The 18,059-nt window shown below is 64.0% G+C and overlaps 3 protein-coding genes across 24 annotated transcripts in view; 2 read left to right on the forward strand and 1 right to left on the reverse strand.

Annotated features, from left to right (window-relative positions):
• VPS9D1 (VPS9 domain containing 1) overlaps positions 1 to 4,178 on the forward strand; it is a 13,008-nt gene extending 8,830 nt beyond the window's left edge. For 2 of the 12 annotated variants that reach the window (XM_057713493.1, XM_057713492.1), the window contains exons 13-14: positions 36 to 120; positions 729 to 1,103. In XM_057713493.1, coding sequence (XP_057569476.1) covers positions 36 to 120; positions 729 to 964 — 321 coding nt within the window. In that variant the 3' untranslated portion in view covers positions 965 to 1,103. Of the gene's footprint in view, positions 1 to 35; positions 121 to 728; positions 1,104 to 1,323; positions 1,429 to 1,653; positions 1,797 to 3,232 lie in introns of those variants that run through there. The other 10 variants (XR_009049804.1, XM_057713487.1, XM_057713491.1 and 7 more) reach the window with 10 other exon arrangements.
• Positions 4,179 to 5,316: 1,138 nt separating this feature from the next.
• Positions 5,317 to 9,522, forward strand: SPATA2L (spermatogenesis associated 2 like). Its single transcript, XM_057713503.1, has 3 exons — positions 5,317 to 5,437; positions 5,637 to 5,940; positions 7,736 to 9,522. Exons 2-3 carry the CDS (start codon positions 5,638 to 5,640, stop codon positions 8,663 to 8,665), a joined length of 1,233 nt encoding a protein of 410 aa, XP_057569486.1. The 5' UTR covers positions 5,317 to 5,437; position 5,637; the 3' UTR covers positions 8,666 to 9,522.
• Positions 6,751 to 18,010, reverse strand: CDK10 (cyclin dependent kinase 10). 11 transcript variants are annotated; one of them, XM_057713512.1, is made up of 14 exons: positions 17,859 to 17,966; positions 16,760 to 16,968; positions 15,164 to 15,236; positions 14,448 to 14,519; positions 13,689 to 13,791; positions 13,505 to 13,586; positions 13,341 to 13,408; positions 12,282 to 12,334; positions 12,055 to 12,124; positions 11,424 to 11,483; positions 10,933 to 11,056; positions 10,719 to 10,858; positions 10,408 to 10,460; positions 6,751 to 6,892 (listed from the first exon to the last, which is right to left on the reverse strand). In XM_057713512.1, the coding sequence occupies exons 4-14, from the start codon at positions 14,464 to 14,466 to the stop codon at positions 6,756 to 6,758; spliced, it is 909 nt and encodes a 302-aa protein (XP_057569495.1). In that variant the 5' UTR covers positions 14,467 to 14,519; positions 15,164 to 15,236; positions 16,760 to 16,968; positions 17,859 to 17,966; the 3' UTR covers positions 6,751 to 6,755. The 11 variants fall into 11 exon arrangements, with proteins under 11 accessions (XP_057569495.1, XP_057569496.1, XP_057569494.1 ...); XM_057713513.1 differs by lacking the exon at positions 16,760 to 16,968 and adding an exon at positions 16,642 to 16,759 and having other exon boundaries at positions 17,859 to 17,965; XM_057713511.1 differs by lacking the exon at positions 17,859 to 17,966 and adding an exon at positions 17,262 to 17,391.
• Between the last annotated feature and the right edge of the window lie 49 nt (positions 18,011 to 18,059).

The raw sequence follows: 18,059 nt of genomic DNA on the forward strand, positions 1-18,059 counted from the left end.
CACCCCTCGCCCTAAGCCTGGCTTCTGCGCCGCAGTGCGGGCCCTGCGGGTCATCTGTGCCTGTGCGGAGGACTACTACCGGGCCCGTGAGGCTGCGCCCCAGCCCGGCATCGCCGCCATGTGAGTCCCAGGAGGGCACGGCCTGTGGTGGGCACTGGGCAGTAAGGGTTGCCTTCAGAGGCCGAGGGAGGCAGGAGCCCTTCTGCCCTGCCCCGGACCCTGGGACCTGGGGGTCCTGCCCGGCACCAGGCCCTGCTTCTCCGTGAGGAGAGCGTGCGGCCCGTTTCCACCAAAGACCCCGGGCTCCAGCCCCACAGACGACACGGCCCTGCCCCTCGCTAGCCCGCTGACACTCAGGATGCGTGCCCTCCCCTCAGGCGTGCCCTTGGGGAAGCCGCCCCCGTCCCAGTCCCAGGCAAGAGCCTGTCCCCTGCGCTGAGCCCCGTTCCGGGGTTTCTGCATCTTCCCTGCCCCAGCCTCCCCTGGTGGGCGGGGTCTTCCCCACCTGGGTCCTGCCTTACCGCACCTGGACCTGCCTATAGCCAGCAGCCTCCTTCCCTGACCCCGGTGCCCACCTGGGGGTGACGAACCCTCCCCCTGTGCCAGAGACCAGGGCTGCCCTGGAGGCGCCTGTCCTCGCAGCTGGGCGGGTGGGCTCCAGGGTTGGGCAGAGGGCCCCACGGGCTCTCACTGGCCACTGTCATGGTTCCATCTGGCCTACAAAACAGCTGCTGCAGGTGAAAGGGTCCCAGCTGCAACCCCACACTGGCTTCCTCCTCAGAGCATCGCGGGGGTGGCGCCCAGGGAGGTGGGAGCAGGAGTCCCTGGTCGTCAGGTTCAGACCAGCCTCTGCCCGCCTGCTCCTCCAGGAGCACTGACCCATGGGGCCTCTGCCGGGGCTGTGAGCCTCCCCAGGGCCTCCCTCCCTCCCTCCGGTGCCTCTTGTGCCCGGTGTGGCAGGTGAGTGACCCCGATCCCAGGAGCGAGCAGGCTGTCTGGGACACGGACCGCCTTTTCCATCATCCTGTCCCAGGCTCAGGCAAGCTCACAGGGGCGCTTCACTGTGGGGCCTTCCGGGTCCAGCCCTGAGCTCTGAGGCACAGGGTCCCCATGCGAGACGGCCTCCGTGCTCCCAGGTGGTCTCTTGCCACACTGACCTGCGCCCACCCCCAGCCCCGAGGCCGGCGGGCGGGAGGGGCACAGGGAGGGCGGGTGGCAAGCCCACGGCCCCTCCGGGGCCCGAGCTGGGAGGCTTCAGGGCCGTGGGACGGGGCAGCGCCCCGGTCCCCGGAGCCTCCTGGCCGCCCGTGGTCTCCCCAACAGTGGCGCCGACGACCTGCTGCCCATCCTGTCCTTCGTGGCGCTAAGGAGCGGCCTCCCCCAGCTGGTGTCGGAGTGCGCGGCCCTGGAGGAGTTCATCCACGAGAGGCGGGTCCTTGGGGCAGCGTGGGGCCCCTCTCCCCGCCCCTTGCTCAGCACTCCACCCAGAGGAGCAGGTGCCTGGGGCACGGGCCGGCCCCCAGCCCGGCCCCCGACGGCCCCCGTGGGACCTCAGCGTCCAGATTCTGCCCCGTGAGGGCAGATGCCCCTTCCAGGACATCGGGGTCTCCTTGAGTCCCCCCAGTGACCGGTGCCTCTGCTGCCTCCATGCAGGTACCTGATCGGAGAGGAGGGCTACTGCCTGACGTCCCTGCAGAGTGCGCTGAGCTACGTGGAGCTGCTGCCCCGGCGGGCCCTGGGCAAGTAGCGGAGGGCGGGCCGGCCCAGGACTGGCCAGGAGGCACCTGCACGGGGCGGTGAGCCGGCTCTCGCCCCCGCCTGACACCAGCCCCCAGGGCTCGAGGAGGCCCCTGCTCCTGACAGGATGGGGCTGAGCCGAGTCGGCTCCCAGGAGCCGGGCCCTTCTCTTTCCCATCCCCACCCGTGAGAGGCGCTGAGCAGGGAAACGGGGCTCCGCTGGGGCCCGCACCCTGACAGCTCAGCCCGCCTGTGCCCCGCGGGCCCCGCCAGCCCAAGGACGGGGGGGGGGGCTGCAGGCCCGGCTGAGGGCAGGTCTGCTTCTCTCCCTTCTCGTCCCCTGTGGCACTCGGAGCCTCCTGTGCCAGGTCCTTGAATGAGTTAGAGAGCCTGCCACCCGCCCAGAAGCCCGGGCAGGTGGGTTTCTGCTGTGCAGCTTATTTGTTGGCCACTGACCACTCCACTCTGTCCTGGAGGCCCAGGTGTCACCAGGGCAGCTGCCCACGTGTGGGAGCTCTGAGCCACACTCCCACCCTTGGCAACGGGCACAGACATCCTGAGACCCCTGGTGCATCCCCACCTCCACTCAGCCCCTTCAGGGTCAGTGTGAGCCCAAGGGTCGGTGCCTGCCTGTGGCCCACCGCCTGCCTAGTCTGACCGCTACAGGCAGCCGCGGACCCAGCTGGAAATAAAGAGGTCCCTGGTGACTCCCTCCGCGCAGCTCACTTGCTCCCCACCCCACTGGCCGGGTGGAGGCCTGAGCAGCCCAGCCACCCCTGCTGACCAGCAAGAGCCAGACTGTCCCAGTGACCCCCGGGGCCCTCGCCAAATCCAGCCTGCCTGTCCGCTCTCTGCACGCGAGGGGGATCCTGGGGCTCCTTCCTCTAGCACCGGACGCACTCCATGGGGCCTAGCAGGTTGGCAGGGCCAGAGGTCATCACTGGGCGGGACCTGAGCCCTGGAGCCCTCTTTGTTCCCCGGGTAGCTAACGCACACGGGCGCCTGCGGAGAGACGGCGGGCGGCCTGGCTGCAGCCCCGGGCAGCATCTGCAGGGAAGGAGGCGGGCGGCTTGGCCACCGCGGCGGACGCCAGCTGTGGGAGCAGCGTGCGGGTCTCTGGGAAAGGCTCCGCTGGACCTGACTGCACGTTCTGTGTGCACGGGGTCCCAGGGCTCTGTAGGAACCCCGTGAGGAAAGTGAGGCAAGGGGAGGGGAACCGCCTTCTCCAGGCCAAACCTCCCGGTGGCAGAGCTGGCTTTGAGCCCAGCAGGTTGACTGCGAAGGCCAGAGGGTACCAGGGGATGTGATCCCAAGGGCAGGCCAAGCCAAGTTCCTGGGGCAGCTGCCTCCCTCGGGAGCCTTTGTGGGCAAGAATTCCCTGCCCACCAGCACCCCAGGAACAGACACACGGGCACCAACCCACTCACCCTGCCCTGCCCTCAAAGCTCACAGTCCCTGAATCCCCACCCTTGTCTCCCAACCCTGCCCTCTCCAGAGGAAGCCCCCCAACCCTGGACATGAGTCCCAGTCAGTCATGAAGCCTGGGGAGGACGCCTTCTCCAGGCCTTGGCCGTGACATCTCGAGGATGGGATTTGAAAGCCCCCCTTTCACGGAGTAGGTGGAGGGTGAAGGTGTGTCTCGAGCTAAGCCTGACCAGGGGCGCTGCTGCAGGCTTGGGGGAGCTGTCTGGGGTTGTCTTCTTGCCCCTGCTGGAGACACTGACCAGACGGCCTTCCTGCTGGTGATTCTGGGCCAGTCCTTTAGCCCCTCCCAGCCTATGGCCCGTTGTAAAACGGGCGAATGATAGACTCTTCACATAAAAAATCCTGCAGGTCAACAAGAAAGAGGCAAGAGCCTGGGTTAGAAAAATAGCAAAGGCTGCGAACAGGCTGTCATCAGAGGAGGAGATTTAAAAACTAATCAGCATAAGAAGAGGCGTTTAACTCATTTTAAAAATCAAGAAATGCAAATTAAAACACTAAGAAGACAGAACTTCCCATGCACTGAACTGGTGAAGACGAGCAAGCTGGACGATGCAGAGGGTGGGGCCGCCTGGGAGAGGCGACCCACTGCACGGTGCGCAGCGTGCTGGGCAGTGGGTCCAGGGAGTAGCCATCAACTGACCCTCCCACCCAGAGGCTCTGCTCCTGGTTGGTTGTTGCCCAGGGTCACAGGAGGACCTACAGGCAGCTGGTGCTGAGGGAGTGCGGTGTCCACCCCCTGCTGCGTAACAAACCAGCCCACTCACTGGCTTAAACACACGACCACCACTGGCTTTGCTCATAAAACTCCCATTTCCAAGGGGCGTCTTGTTTCTGTCCCTCCTCCAGCATCAGCTAGGTCAGCTTCCAAGTTGGAGTGACCCAAGGTCAAGGGGTTGGGGCCATCTGGAGATGTGTCTACACATCTGCCATCAGCGAGGGCCTCAGGGCTGTGAGAACAGCCGTGAGAGGCCTGCAAGTTGCTTCTGGTAACTAGCTACCACAGAGCTTGAAACAACAAAAATTTCCTCTCAAGGTCCTGAAGTCTGAACTCAACGTGTCCACAGGGCCACGGCCTGGCAGAGTGCTGGAACAGGACTGCTGCCTGCCTCGTCCCGCTGCGGGGGCTCCTGCAGTCTCCGCCTGCAGTTGCAAGTCTCTGCGTGCATCACGTGCCTCCTCCCTAAGGTGTGTGACCCTCCTTACAATGACAGGGTTTAGGCTCCACCCTAATCCAGTCTGGCTTCATCTTAACTTGATTATATCCGCAAAAATCCTATTTCCAAATAAGCTCATATTCCCAGGTTCCATGGATTTTGGACATAATTCAGCCCTCACTAGTTGGCCCCTTCATGCGGCCGCCGGCTTCCTCCCAGTATGTGGCTAGGTTCCAAGAGTGAGCATCTAAAGACAACAAGGCATTTTTATGACTTAATCGGGGAAGCCACACAATGTCCCTTCCATTCAACGTGTCCTCCGTGGGAGGACGGTGCAAAGACCTGCCCAGGTTCGAGTGTCACACTGAGAGCCGTGCTCTCTTAATACAACACACAGATAGGGACAAACGGCTGGAGCCACGCACGGCGACACACAGCCCTGAGAACAGGAGGGGACTCGGACCTCGGGAGCAAGGCGCCTCCGCACCGCCTCGAAGAGGCCCACGGTCCTGCTCTGGTTCTCAGCGGCGAGGTGCGGCGGCCCGGGGCTAGGACCCGCGCTCGCGCTGCCGGGCCAGGGAAGTCCCGCAAGTCGCAGTTTCAGAGGAAGACGGCCCCGCCCCGCCCGAGGTGGCTCCGCCCCTCCCTCCGTATCTGGCCAATCCCCGTTAGGCAACAGGGGACCCCGCCCCCGCCGGGTAGCCCCACGCAGGGGGCCCCGCGGCCCCCGGCCCCCCGCCCGGCGGGCGCGCGAGGAGCCCCGGTACCTGCTTCCCGGGCGGCCCGAGGGCCCAGCTCGGGGGGTCGGCGCCCGCCTCGGGGAAAGCGCCCGCCGACGGCCCCCCGTCCGCGGCCCCGCTGGCTGTTCCCGTGCGTCGCGTTCGCGGGCCCCTTCCGAGCCCCGCCCACCTGCGTCGGCGGAGGGGGCGGTGCCCAAAGAGACCCCGCCCCGAACGTCACGGCCAAGGCCCAGGGGCGGAGCCGGCCCCGGCGGAAGCGCGCTGCTGCGGGAGAGGCCCCAACGGAGCGGCGGGCGCTCGGGGACCGCTGGGGACAGGCAGGTAGGGCGGTCGTCCGCCGGGCCCACGGCACGACCTGCTGGGCAAGGGGCTCTCTGTTGGGAAGGGAGACTCAGCCGGCGCCAGTCTCCAGGGAAGGGCGCTCCGCTGGTGGGGAGCTGTGGATGCAGGCGGGGGCTCAGGAGGCGCGCAGCGGGCAGGGGGGGCTTCTGGGCCCTGACACGCTACTCCCGCCCGCCAGCATGGGCAGCAGCTCGCTGTCCGAGGACTACCGCCTGTGCCTGGAGCGCGAACTGCGGCGCGGCCGCGCGGGCGTGTGCGGGGACCCATCCCTGCGCGCCGTGCTCTGGCACATCCTGGTGGAAGACTTTGACCTGCACGGGGCGCTGCAGGATGACGCGCTGGCACTGCTCACCGACGGCCTGTGGGGACGCGCCGACTTGGCCCCCGCGCTGCGCAGCCTGGCCCGTGCCTTCGAGCTGCTGGAGTTGGCCGCCGTGCACCTGTATCTGCTGCCCTGGAGGAAGGAGTTCACCACCATCAAGGTAGGGCGCCGGGCCGAGTGGGGTCCCCTGCCCAGACTGCTTGGGGGCCGGCCACCATCGGGAACAAGGGATTTCAACGTCCTCAGAGCCTGATAGGTTTCAGAGGGCTCAGTGTGCTGAGGGGTCCTGGGCGTGTTGGAACATCTCTTGGTGGAGGTTCCCCTTGGTACTCCCAGGGCTGAGTACATGGGGTGAGTGGAGGTTACCTGTGTGGGTACCTGCCTCCTGAGAGGATCCTACCCCTTAAAGCTTGTATCACTGCTCTCTGCAAAGTGGCCCCAGTTACCATAGAAATCTTAGGACAGGCGCACAGGAAGGACAGGCATTCCACCGTCACCCTAATCCCTCCAGGATGTGGGCTGGTCCCATGTGTAGAGAAGGACATGGGATGGGCGTACCACCTACGAAGTAGGCAAGGGCTGGAGATGCCCCTGCATGCCCTAGGGGAGCCGGACTAAACAAGAACCCAGTTCACCCCCCGACCTGGGTAAAGCTGTGCCCAGGACTGGCCTGGCCCCTCCAGGTGAGCTGCGGGCTGGCCGGAGTGGGTAGGCTGCCTTGTGCCCTGAGCTAATTCAGAAGAGTGGGAAGGTAGTGATGTCACTGGGCATGTGGGCAGTCCACCTCCGCTGGTTGCCATGGCGGCGGCAGCCTCTCAGGGAGGTGAGCTCTGGAGCCCACTGCTCCACTGGGACACCTACTGGTCTGAGGTTCTAGGACATTCATTCATCCCTTCAGACCAGAGGGCAGGATCCAGCCCCCATGGGGGGCCGAGAGCAGAACAGACAGGCCTGATTTTGAGATGCTCACAGGCTTCAGTGTTGGGGCAGACGTGAAGTGAACATGGTCTGCTTCTGCCTTCTCCTGGCTGTGAGAACAGTGCAGCTCAAGGTCCGTTGTGAGGGGTGAAGGCGCAGCCCTGAGAACAGTCTTACACACAGCAGTGCCCCATCTGTGGAGATATGGTCATCCGCTGTAAGCAGAGGGACACTCACGGGATTCCAGAGTCATGGAACTGCAGACACACGAGAGACACGTGGTCACCATCCTAGGAACCCTTCTAGCTCCTCTGCACTCTGGAGCCTCGAAAAACTACAGATGTCTCACCCGTGTGGTGGAAAGCTACGCAGCTGGAGAAGTGAATGGCTAGGCCTGTCATGACAGGGAAAGCTCTTGGAAACTGGAGAAGCAGAGTTCAGAATGAGGTGTTTAGGAGGCTATGTGCTCAGAGGAGCAGATAAGCACTTCTATTTTCTGTGTGTTTGCAGGTACAGGCACTCAGCAGGTATGTAGGAAACTAACTAGAGTAGCAACCCCCAAAGGTGAGAGGAGCTGGGGGGACCCAGAAGACCGTGGTATGTCTCAACATAAGGGCTCTATTTAGTTTGTTCTATAACCCAGATGAAATGTATTAGATCTTAAAAAAAACTGTGACACCTGGGCCTGCCTCAGCCAATGAGATTAGTCTCTGGGGGCGGACCTGAGCACCTATGGGGTTTTTTGTTTGTTTTTGGCCATGCAGCTTGTGGGATCTCAGTTCCCCAAGCAGGGATTGAACCCAGGCCCCAGCAGTAAAAGCGCCAAATCCTAACCACTTGACCACCAGGGAACTCCCAGCATCTGTTTTTAAAAACCTCCTCTGGAAGGAGTGTCAGTGCTGCCCAAAACCACCCTGGGGCCATGCCACCCGCTGCAGTGAGGATGGTGGCCTCAAAGTGGCCGTGGCCAGAGGAGCCAAGGCCAGGGCAGGTCTGCGGGAGGGTGGGCTACCGCCAACTGGCCCCCTCCCTTTCAGACCTTCTCAGGGGGCTACGTGCACGTGCTGAAGGGTGCACTCTCAGAGGACCTCCTCATGCAGAGCTTCCAGAAGATGGGCTACGTCCGCAGGGATGACCACCGCCTCATGGTGGCTGCCCCGCCCCCCACCCACCAGCTGGTACAGGTGGCCCTGGGCTGCTTCGCCCTGCGGCTAGAGTGTGAGATCCTGGGCGAGGTGCTGGCGCAGCTGGGCACCAGCGTACTGCCGGTTGAGGAGCTGCTGCAGGCGCGGCGGGCCAGTGTGGACGTGACCTCCTGCGTTGCCTGGCTGCAGCAGCGACTGGCCCGCGAGGAGGAGCCGCCGCCCCTGCCCCCCCGTGGCTCCCCGGCCAGGTGCCAGGCCCAGCTGGACCTGTACCGGGAACTGCAGGAGGACGAGGGCTCGGACGAGGCCAGCCTGTACGGAGGGCCCTCGCCAGGCCCAGACTCACCCCCCTCAGAGCTGGCCTGCCAGCCTCTGTTCTGGGAGCAGAGTGCCAAACTGTGGGGGGCGGGGGGCGGGCCCTGGGAGCCGGCCGAGGCCAGCAGCCCGGGCTCCGGGGCCTCAGAGGAGGAGCCGGAGCCGGAGCCGGAGCCCTTCTCCTTCCTCTCGCTGCGCCGAGAGCTGCTCACTCGGCCTGGGGACCTGGCTGCTCCCCAAGCCCCTGGAAGCCCTGAGCGGACCAGTCCCCCACGCCTCCCGGAGCCCCCCGGCTACCAGATGCACAGCTGCCTGGCCCCCGGTGCCCTGCCTGCCTTCTGCTGTGATACGTGTCGCCAGCTGCACGCCACCCACTGCTCCGCCCTGCCCGCCTGCCACCCAGGCCACGCGCTGCGCACCCTGCGCGGGAACAGCCAGCGGCGCCTGTGGCTGCAGCGCGCCCAGGTGGATGCCCTGCTGTACGACGGCCCCGGGGCCCGGCCCTAGGCCCACCCGGCCCTGGGTCAAGGGCTTCCTGGAGACACTTTCCATGGTGCTTTTTGGGCCTCGTCCCTCCTCAGGCCCAGGCCAGTGGCCACCCTGCCCCTCCTGCCCCCCAAGGGGCCCAGGGTGGGGGGTGAGGGAGTGGAGTCTCAGTCCCACTAGATGAGAGGCGGAGGCTCGCTTTCCATGGAAAGTTCCCCCCCGGCCCACCCCCACCCTGGCACCCAGATCCACGCCCAGACGTGTTGGGTAAAGGCCAGCACGCCTGTCCCCAGGGAGGACCCTTCCCCTCCCCTTTCTCACCCCCGCCGCCACGGGCCCAGCCGTCAGCCCGTAGCTCCTGACCTGCTCCCTGCAAGTGCCCAGGGGGGTGCTCCACAGGGGTGTCCTCGGGCTCAGGTATCCTCGTGAGCCCCTGAGCTTTGCTGAGACCATTCTAGAGGCTCTGCCAGGTGCACGACTGACCCGGCCCCGCCACGGGCGTCACAGGCCAGCACTGAATGAGCTGAGTGCTGACTTGAGACCAGCCCCCTGGGCCCCTGTCACAGCTGAGCGGGGAAGCTGGGCCCAAGGACGGAGAAAAAACGTCCTGATCTCCAACCAGAGCGAGTACCCAAGAGTTCCGGAGAAAGGCAGCTGGGAAGCAGGGAGCCACAGAGCCCAAGAGGCTGTCACCCACTTCCAGGTGGAGCACGGGGGCTTCTGAGCAACCAGTACCCCAGCAGCCCCCCTGCTGCGTCCTCCTGACGTCCAGCTCTGGAAGCCAGGGTGGGAGATCTCAAAGGCTTCCCAGCCCAGAGCCCATCCCCACCTCTCAGGGCTGGAGGGGGTGGGTCTGCCCACTTGGGCCCTGAGGGCAGGGCCCCTGCTCACCGATGACCCTGCTCAGGCCATCTGTCCCACTCCCCTGCACCTGTCACATCACACGAATCACAACCTCAAAGTACATTAAAGGACACTGGATCCAGCTGCATCTGTGAGGAAAGCATTTATCTCTGAGGCCTACCCACACCCCCTCCCCTAGGGGCCTCAGCAGGGAGGTGGTCACTCTGGTGGTCTCAGAGCAGCCCAGACGCCAGTCCACCAAGCTGGCTGCACCCCACACCCCACCCTCCCTTCCCACTCTGAGTCCTGCCAGCCTCTCCCTTCCCGGGCAGACCCTGGGGATCAAGTGAGGACCACAGCGGCCACGTGGAGTCTGCTCGCCCCGTGCCAGCGATACCCACTCAGGTGGGCCCAGCCGGTTCCGGCCTGGGACGGGAGAGGGTCTGAGGGTGGACCCAGCCCAGCCACCAGATGGCACCACACAGCCCGGGGGGGCCAGCCTCAGGGGAGTCTGGGCCCTGCGGGGCGCATCCGCCCCACATCCGCACCCGGCCGCTGTGGAGCCGTGGTGGGCAGAGGGGCGGGACGTGGTGTGGTCAGCTGGAGCCGCTGTCGGTCCCGGCCGAGTCAGGGCTTGCAGCGCCTGCTCTGGCTCTCGGCGCCCAAGGACGTGGCCAGGGCGGCGCGCTTGTTGCGGTGGTGGGGGAAGGTGGGCATGAGCTCCGGCTCACAGGCTGCGGGGAGGGGGCTGCTCAGCGCTGGGTGGGGCGGCCCCCACACCTCCCTCTGCTCCCCTCCTGACCCTGCCCACGGTTCATGTGGCCAAAAGCAGCCCCTGCCTACCTCTGCCCCACTGCCCAACGCCCCACCCCAGGCAAGGGCCCCCAGCCAAGTGCCGGCCGGGACGCGGGGAGACTCACGCAGAGGCTTCTCCTTGAAGTAAGAGCTCTCCAGGCAGTCGCTGGCCGTCGCCCTGGAGAGACGCGCCCGCTGTTCACAGGGCCCAGGCCTGGCCGAGCGCGTCTCCCTCGCCCCCACCCGCGCACAAGCCCCCAGGTCATTTCCACACCACGGACAGCGGAGTGGCAGGCAGGGGCGGGGGCCCAGAAACCAACAGGACCCTCGGCACGGGCCCTGTGACCCGGGTGGGCGGGGTCCGGGCCCCACGCGCGTGTCTGGGGCCAGCGCCCTCGGCCGTGGCCCCCCGCCCGCCCGCAGTCCGGGACAGCACCTCTTCTTGGGGTCGTACATGAAGAGGAGGTTCAGCAGGCGCAGGCCGGCCTCCGAGAGCCAGGGGAACTTGTGCTTCAGGTTGTTGTAGGGCTGCTTCCTCAGGCTGTACTGGCTGACCAGCGGCAGCTGGGAGAAGCCCTGCGGGGAGCGGCAGCTGGAGGCGGGCGGGGGCGGGAAAGGGGAGGGCGGTGGGGGGCTGGGCCGGCACTCACCGGCCAGATGTGCTCACTGGGTGTCCCCAGCAGCTGTACGATCAGGTCCACCTGGTGGATCTCGGACGTGCCGGGGAGAAGGGGCTTGTGGGCCAGCAGCTCGGCCAGGATGCAGCCCGTGGCCCTGCAGAGGAGCGCGGGGCCTCGCCTCAGCCCCTCCGGCTCCGCAGGGCGCCGTCCCACGGGGACCCGCGCCCCGGGTGCTGGGGTCAGAGGACGGGCGGAGCGGGGAGGAGGTCGCGACAGGATAAGCAGGCGACCCCTGGGTTCTCCCCCGGCCACATGACCTGGCCCCAAAAGGCCTCTCTGGGTGGCCACGAAGGTGGGGGCCGTGAATGCTGAAGCCGTCTCACACCGCCTCTCAGGACCCCAGGCACAGGTCCACCTTCCTGGGAGCTGGGAGGCTGGCGACATCCCAGCCCCACCCATGGCCCCCGCTGGCTCCCGTGAAACACCCCCCTTCCCGAGGCCCAGGAGCACCCAGCTCTCACCACATGTCGATGCTGGTGGTCTGCGTGGTGGTCCCCAGCAGCAGCTCAGGGGCTCGGTACCTGCAAACACAAGCCCCCTCCACGTGCCTGCAGCTCCTCTCCCTCGGCCTGGCCTCTTCAGGTCGCCGTGGCTCTGCGCCAGCCCACCCACCGGCCCGCACCCTCCCTGAGAGCCAGACACAGCCCGGAGGACGGAGCATGAAGTCCAGCTCAGGTGTCCCTTCCACTAAGCTTGACAGACATGGCAGCACGTGAGGCGGCAGCTGCCGGCACTGGACGGCTCCTGCGGGCAGCGGTGCCCTGTGCCAGCCTCTGCCACACAGGCCTGGCTGAGCGACACGCAGCAGAAAGCATCCTGCCGTAACCACACCCCATTCTGCTTCAAAACACTGAGTGAGCAACGACGACAGAAAGACACACGGGTCCCACCCTGCAGTCAGTGACTCTGCCGCCCCTCCGAGCAGCCCAGAGCCAGGCGGCCCTTCCCTGTGACCGCCCTGCGCTGTCTCAGGAGCTGCCCACATCCAGCCTCTGACTGTGTGCAGCCCCTCAGCTTAAAGACCTCCAAGGTCAGTGCTTCTGCAACTTCAGCAGGACCTCCCCAAACCTCCCCTGGTCCCCAGGGACTCACCAGAGGGTGACCACCTTGGGGGTCATTGGCTTCACCGGGATGCCATAGGCTCGGGCCAGGCCGAAATCCGCTGTGACAGAGGCGGGAGGGCGCGTGTCACCCAGCGAAGGCTCCCGTCGCCGTCTGGAGCCAGCTTGTGGCGTGCAGGGTGCTTATAGGGACTGACCTGACGCCCCCACGCGGTGGCACTCACAGACCCCCACCACAGAGCCAGCACCTGCACCCACCTGTCTTCACGCAGCCCTTATCCGTCATGAGCAAGTTAGAGACCTTCAGATCCCTGTACCAGGAAAAGAACACCAGGGGTTCCCAGGAAGCTGCGAGGACTACCGAGGTTGTCCCTGTCGCAGTGATACTTAGAAGGCTTCCCCCACCCCTCCTCCTGTCTGCACTTTGTGAAAACAAGGAGGGGACTTCCTAGCTGGCAAAGTGGTTAAGAATCCGCCTGCCAATGCAGGGAACATGGGTTCGATCCCTGCTCCAGGAAGCTCCCACATGCCGTGGAGCAACTAAGCCCACGTGCCACAACTTCTGAGCCTGCGCTCTAGAGCCTGTGAGCCACAACTACTGAAGCCCGTGTGCCTAGAGCCCGTGCTCCACAAGAGAAGCCACCAAAATGAGCCCGTGCACCACAATGAAGAGTAGCCCCACCCTGCTCGCCGCAACTAGAAAAAGCCCACATGCAACAACAAAGACCCAACTCAGCCAATAAATAAATAAATAAATAAATGTATTAAATAAATAAAAATAAAAATGAGGAGGGTGAGCCGTGCAAGGCCACCTGGCAGCTGGGACTCGAGAGTCAGCTCTCAGTACCTGTCTGAGAGAGTGGCAGAGCCAAGTCTCAAGCCCACATCTGACTCCCCACCCAGCCGCATGAGCCACCCCAGGGCACAGGGATCTGTGCCTGCGAGGTCCTGTCCAGGCCTGCATGGCCCCTGCTCCGCCCCCTCCGGGCTCCGCCCTTCCTGGCCTAGCTCCCAGGAAGGCTGTCACCACAGCGGCAGCGCTTCCCAGAGCCTGACTACTGTCACACCATCAACCTCCCGAGGGAAGAACAGGCATCATTCGGTCCTGGACCACGCCCCCGCCGCCCCCCCGCAAGCAGCTCCAGAGCCTCTACTGCCTCGAAGCTGCGGCTGCGCCCCGGCTGGACACTGGGCAATGTCCCCCTGGTGCTGGGTCAGTACAGGCGGTCACCCTTCCCCTGTGTCACAAACCAGCACGCCTCTGGAAAAATGCCTCCTGAGGCCCTGCCCCCATCCAGGCCCACGGACCCCGCCCACCTGTGGAGGATGAAGTTCTGGTGCAGGTACTGGAGGCCCCGGAGCACCTGCAACACGATGCACTTGACCTGCAGAGGGAGGCCTCAGTCAGGGCGGCCTGCGTCTGGCACAACGTGCTGCACAAGGACTTGGGAGGCCTCCCACCAGAGCCCCCAGCCTCAAACCTGGGCCTCGGAGAAGGGTGTCGGCATGTTCTCCAGCAGGCTGGCCAGGTCCTGCTCACAGTAACCCATCACCAGGAAGATGCTGAGGAAGAGAGAGACACGCAGGCCACCTCCCACCTCCTCCCGGTGGACCCAGGGAGGGGCTGGGCAGGGCCACTGCGGGGGTGGCAAACAGGCGGCTCACCTCTCCAGGTGGGTCCCCACAACCACCTCCTTCAGCTCCACGATGTTCGGATGCCGGAGGCGCAGGAGCAGAGTGATCTCCCGCAGGCTGCTGATGGGGACTCCTACAAGCCAGCCCCGCCTCAGTGCCCCACCCCCGCAGACACGGACCCCTGCCAGCCAGGTACCTCAGTGAGCCCCCATACCCAGTCCCCATCAGCTCCCAGTGACGCCCATCCTGCCGCTGCCAGGGCTGCCTGCTACCTCAAGGAGAAGCAAGGCCATCCTAACCTGCACCTTTATCTGACCTCCCTTCATCAAGTGCAAGCTGCTCTCTGTACTGACCACGATGCATGGCAGGCAGCCCCCAGTGAGCCCAGCACAGCCCTGCCTGCACAGGCAGCTAAGGGGCGGGCAGCAGGGGGTGCGTGGGGCACAGGGGCTGCCGGCCCGTCTTCAGGCAGAAAGCCCCGCCGAGGGGCGATGCTGAGCTGAGACGGAAGATGAAGCAGAGTCACCAGTGGGAGGGAGAGGACAGGTGAAGGGGAGGCGCTGCACAGGGCGGGGGCTGAGGCCTAGAGTGTGGGGCAGGGATGACAAGCTGAAGTAACGGGTGAGACAGGCAGGGCCAGGCTGCAGACCCCAGAGACCAGCTGCCTATGACCATCATGCAGACGCCCTTGGGAAAGCAGGTGTGACTCGGGGGGGCCTCAGGCAACTCGCAAATTCCTACCCCCTCCCACTTGAGCTCAAAGTGGTCCAGCGGCCCCTCCGTGCTCACCGTCCTTCTCCTTGTCCATCCGCACTTTCTTCAGGGCGACAATCTCATCCGTTTGGGTATCCCGGGCCCGATCTGGAATTGAAACTCCTCCACAACAGGATCAAAGCCCCACCCCACCGCGTGCCCTCCTGCCACACGGGAGCTCCCCTTCTCTTCCTCCTGGACAGCTGGGGAACCTATGAGAGTCCATCTGCACTCCATGCAAACAGCACGCCAACCCTGCGAGACATGCTCCTGCGGAGCCCTCTGATTTGAGCTGCTGCAGGGCCCCGAGTGTAAGAAGCTCCCTGTAAGTTTCCCTTCTTAGAGCTGGTGTGCAGATCACTGCTTTGTGTTCTGTAGTTACTAAGTTCTAACAGCAAACAAGGTACCTCATCTAGAAAAAAGAACACTTGTCTGGTAAACGTTGGCGCCCGAAGCGCTGTGCTCATTTGTGCAGCTTCCAAACCCGTAGCAGTCCTGATGCATAACAACGTCCCAGCTCCTGTGGCCTCAGCTCTGGCTGCTTCTCAAGGTGCTACACGTTACAGCTGTAACAGCTACCTCCACACCTGGGCACACGTTAGCAACCTGATGCTCACGTTTATTCAGACATGGTGTGAAATCCACGGCGATCACACCAGGGATTAGAGGGCACCTGTCCCCTCCTTCCAGCCCTGACACAGCTGCTGCTGGGACAGTCCCTGGGCCCCAGGCCTCCCACAGAGGCCACTCACACACGATGCCGTAGGTGCCTTCCCCAATGCGGTTCAGCTTCTCAAACTCCTTCACGCTCCGGCACCGGCCCAGCTGGAAGAGAGGGGTGCTGGCGGTGAGGGGCTCTGGCAGCTAACACAACCAGAGATGGATCCAGACACTCAACGTGTACCAAAAAGCCACCTCATGTCCTGCTCACAGACAGAAAGGTGACCACACACTGGGGTTTGTAGGTAAGAAACTGGGGTGCTCACGCTGGCCAGAAACTTTGAATGTGACATCAAACACAGTCTAACGACTCCCTTCACTCCCATGGTCCAGATGTGTGCTGCCAAAAAAGAGTAACCAAAAAAAAAAATAAAAATAAATAAAAAATAAAAAAAGAGTAACCACCAGCCACATTCGGCTAAAATTAACGAAAATGAAACTTAAAAGTCCATCTCTTCAGCTGCATGAGCCGTGTGAGGTGCGTGACGGTCCCCTGTGGTCATGGTGACAATACTGGACGATTCAGAAAACAGAACATTGCCATCGTCACAGAAAGGCCCCGCGCAGCATGGGTCTAAATTATGCTACACTGGCCTCGTTAGGACTGAAGCTCACCCACTACAACAGAATCACTCCTCCTGTTACTGCAGTCAGATTGCAGTCACTGAAGACCTAAACTTTCTGTCTGGCAATAGAAAATAAAAATCTAAATATTATTTACACTTGAAAACTTCTCCGTTAAAATTATTTTAAAATGCCAAATATGTGTGCTCTTTCTAGAAAAATATTTATGTTTGTTTCTGTTGTAACTTTTGACTGCATTTCAGAGAAGTGTGACCTGGGGGACTCAATACATTTCTGAAACGCTTCCCACTACAAACAGATACTTAGATGACTGCTGATTACGAATGTTACAGACATCTCCAAAAACTAATTTTAAAAACCATTAAATCTTGTTTTTTGTCTTCTGATATACTCTTGACAACAGAAGCAAACCACTGCTGTGTGGGATTCTTGGAGTGTGCTGTGAACATGCTTTTTAAGAAATTAAAAATGAAAAGTTCTTTTAAAAATAAATAAATAATGCTCTGGGGAATTCCCTGATGGGCCAGTCGTTAGAACTCCGTGCTCTCAATGCCAAGGGCCCCAAGTTCCATCCGACTGGGGAACTGAAATCCCACAAGCTCAAGGCGCGGCAACAAATCAAGCAAGCAAGCAAATAAGCAAGCTCTGGACATGGAAAAAGCATGAAAAACCTTCACCAAGCATTTGCCAGACACACTGGAAACACTTCTGTGGCAGGAACTGTCTCAGCATCCACACATCACTTCTTCCTTCGGGTTTTCCTGTTTTGTCTTTTTTCCTTCCTTCCTTCCTTTGGGTTATGAAACACTGCCCAGGGGCAAGTGGCCACCCAGCCGGTGGCCACAGTTCCCAGCCTCCCTTGCAGCTCGGTGTGCGCCCGAGACTAAATTCCGGCCAATGAGATGTGAGCAGAAGGGATACGTACACCCTTCTGACCAAAGGAAGCTGGTCGTAGCTCACTCCTCTCTGCCCCTCCAGGCAGGCTGGGATCTGGGTGGCGCACAGGTGCAGCAAAAGACAGACGAGGCGAGTGCCTGGCCCACCTGCGTGATGTCAGGGGCGCCAGAAACAAAGTCCTGAACTTAAGCCGCTGTGTTCTGGGGTCTCCGTGTTCTAGCAGAGCGCCTGTACCCTAATACACCTTCACGTGCCGCAGACCGAACGAGCACCTCCCGCTGGGTCGCAGAAGCGCACGCGGCAAGGTTCTAGCAGCCCCTGTCTGGACCGCCGGCCTCTTATCTTGTCCTGCACCCTGGGGACCAAGTCAGGGTCACCTGGCCCGCCCTGAGGCCCTTCCGGGGCCTCGCCTCAGCCCAACCGTCCTCGCTCTCGGCGGGACCGCCGGCGCCTCCCGGACACACAGCGCGTCGCGGGGCTCTGCTCCCGCCGCTGCCTGAGGCTGCCGAGCCCGCCCCCGCCGCGCCGCGCCCCGCCCCGCGGAAGCGCCGCCCCTGCTCCAAGCGGCCTCCCAGCCCCGCCGAACGCAGCTCTCTCGGACCGGCCCCGCCTGGCGGCGCGCGGCTCTAGGGCGGGGCCTGCGCTCACCCGGCCCGTCCGCGGGGACCCGTTCGGGGCGCCCGCCGGCAGGCGACACCACCCGCGGCCGCGGCTCACGCCTGCCCGGCACGCGCCGCCCGCCTGAGCGACCGCGCCCAGCGTCCCCGCCTCACGTCGGCCAAGGGCCCCGGCGGCCTGAGGCAGCGCGAGACGCGCCGGGGCCGCGCACGGAGCACGGCCGCGCCGCCTCACTGGGGGCCCCGGCGCGGGGCACCCACAGCCCGCGGGGAGACGCGCCTCCCACCTCCCCACGGCCACCGTCTCCCCGCGCCAGGCGCCCGTCCCCGGGGCAAACTAAGACACGCCCGCGCTACAGCGCGCTCTCGCGAGGAGGCCGGCGGCCTGAGAAGTAGCCCGCCCCGCGCCCCGCCCTCCGCCCTCCGCGCCCCGCCCTCCGCCCTCCGCGCCCCGCCCTCCGCGCCCCGCCCGCCGGCTTCCGCGCCCGCCGCGAGGGACTCCGGGACTGTAGTTCCCGCTCGCGCCGGAAACCTGGCGCTGCAGCGCCACCCTGAGGGCCCTGGTGCGTTCCAGCTCCGCCCGGCCGCCGGCGAGGACACAGCTACCCCGAGCAGCCCCTCGTCGCACCCTGTGCTCCGGCGGCACCGTGAAGAAGCCTTCCTTGCGGATACACTTCAGACGGATCTGCTCCGGCTCCGGCTCCGGCTCCCCCATGCTAAGCGCAGCCACCGCCCCCCCCGCTCCCCTTGTGCGCAGGCGCGGACGGGGTCCCTCGGCGCAGGCGCATAGCCTACTTCCGGGGTGTCACCGCCAGAGCGACGGTTACCA

The sequence above is a fragment of the Hippopotamus amphibius genome, chromosome 16 (genome assembly GCF_030028045.1).
Source record: "Hippopotamus amphibius kiboko isolate mHipAmp2 chromosome 16, mHipAmp2.hap2, whole genome shotgun sequence".
Lineage (NCBI taxonomy): Eukaryota > Metazoa > Chordata > Mammalia > Artiodactyla > Hippopotamidae > Hippopotamus > Hippopotamus amphibius.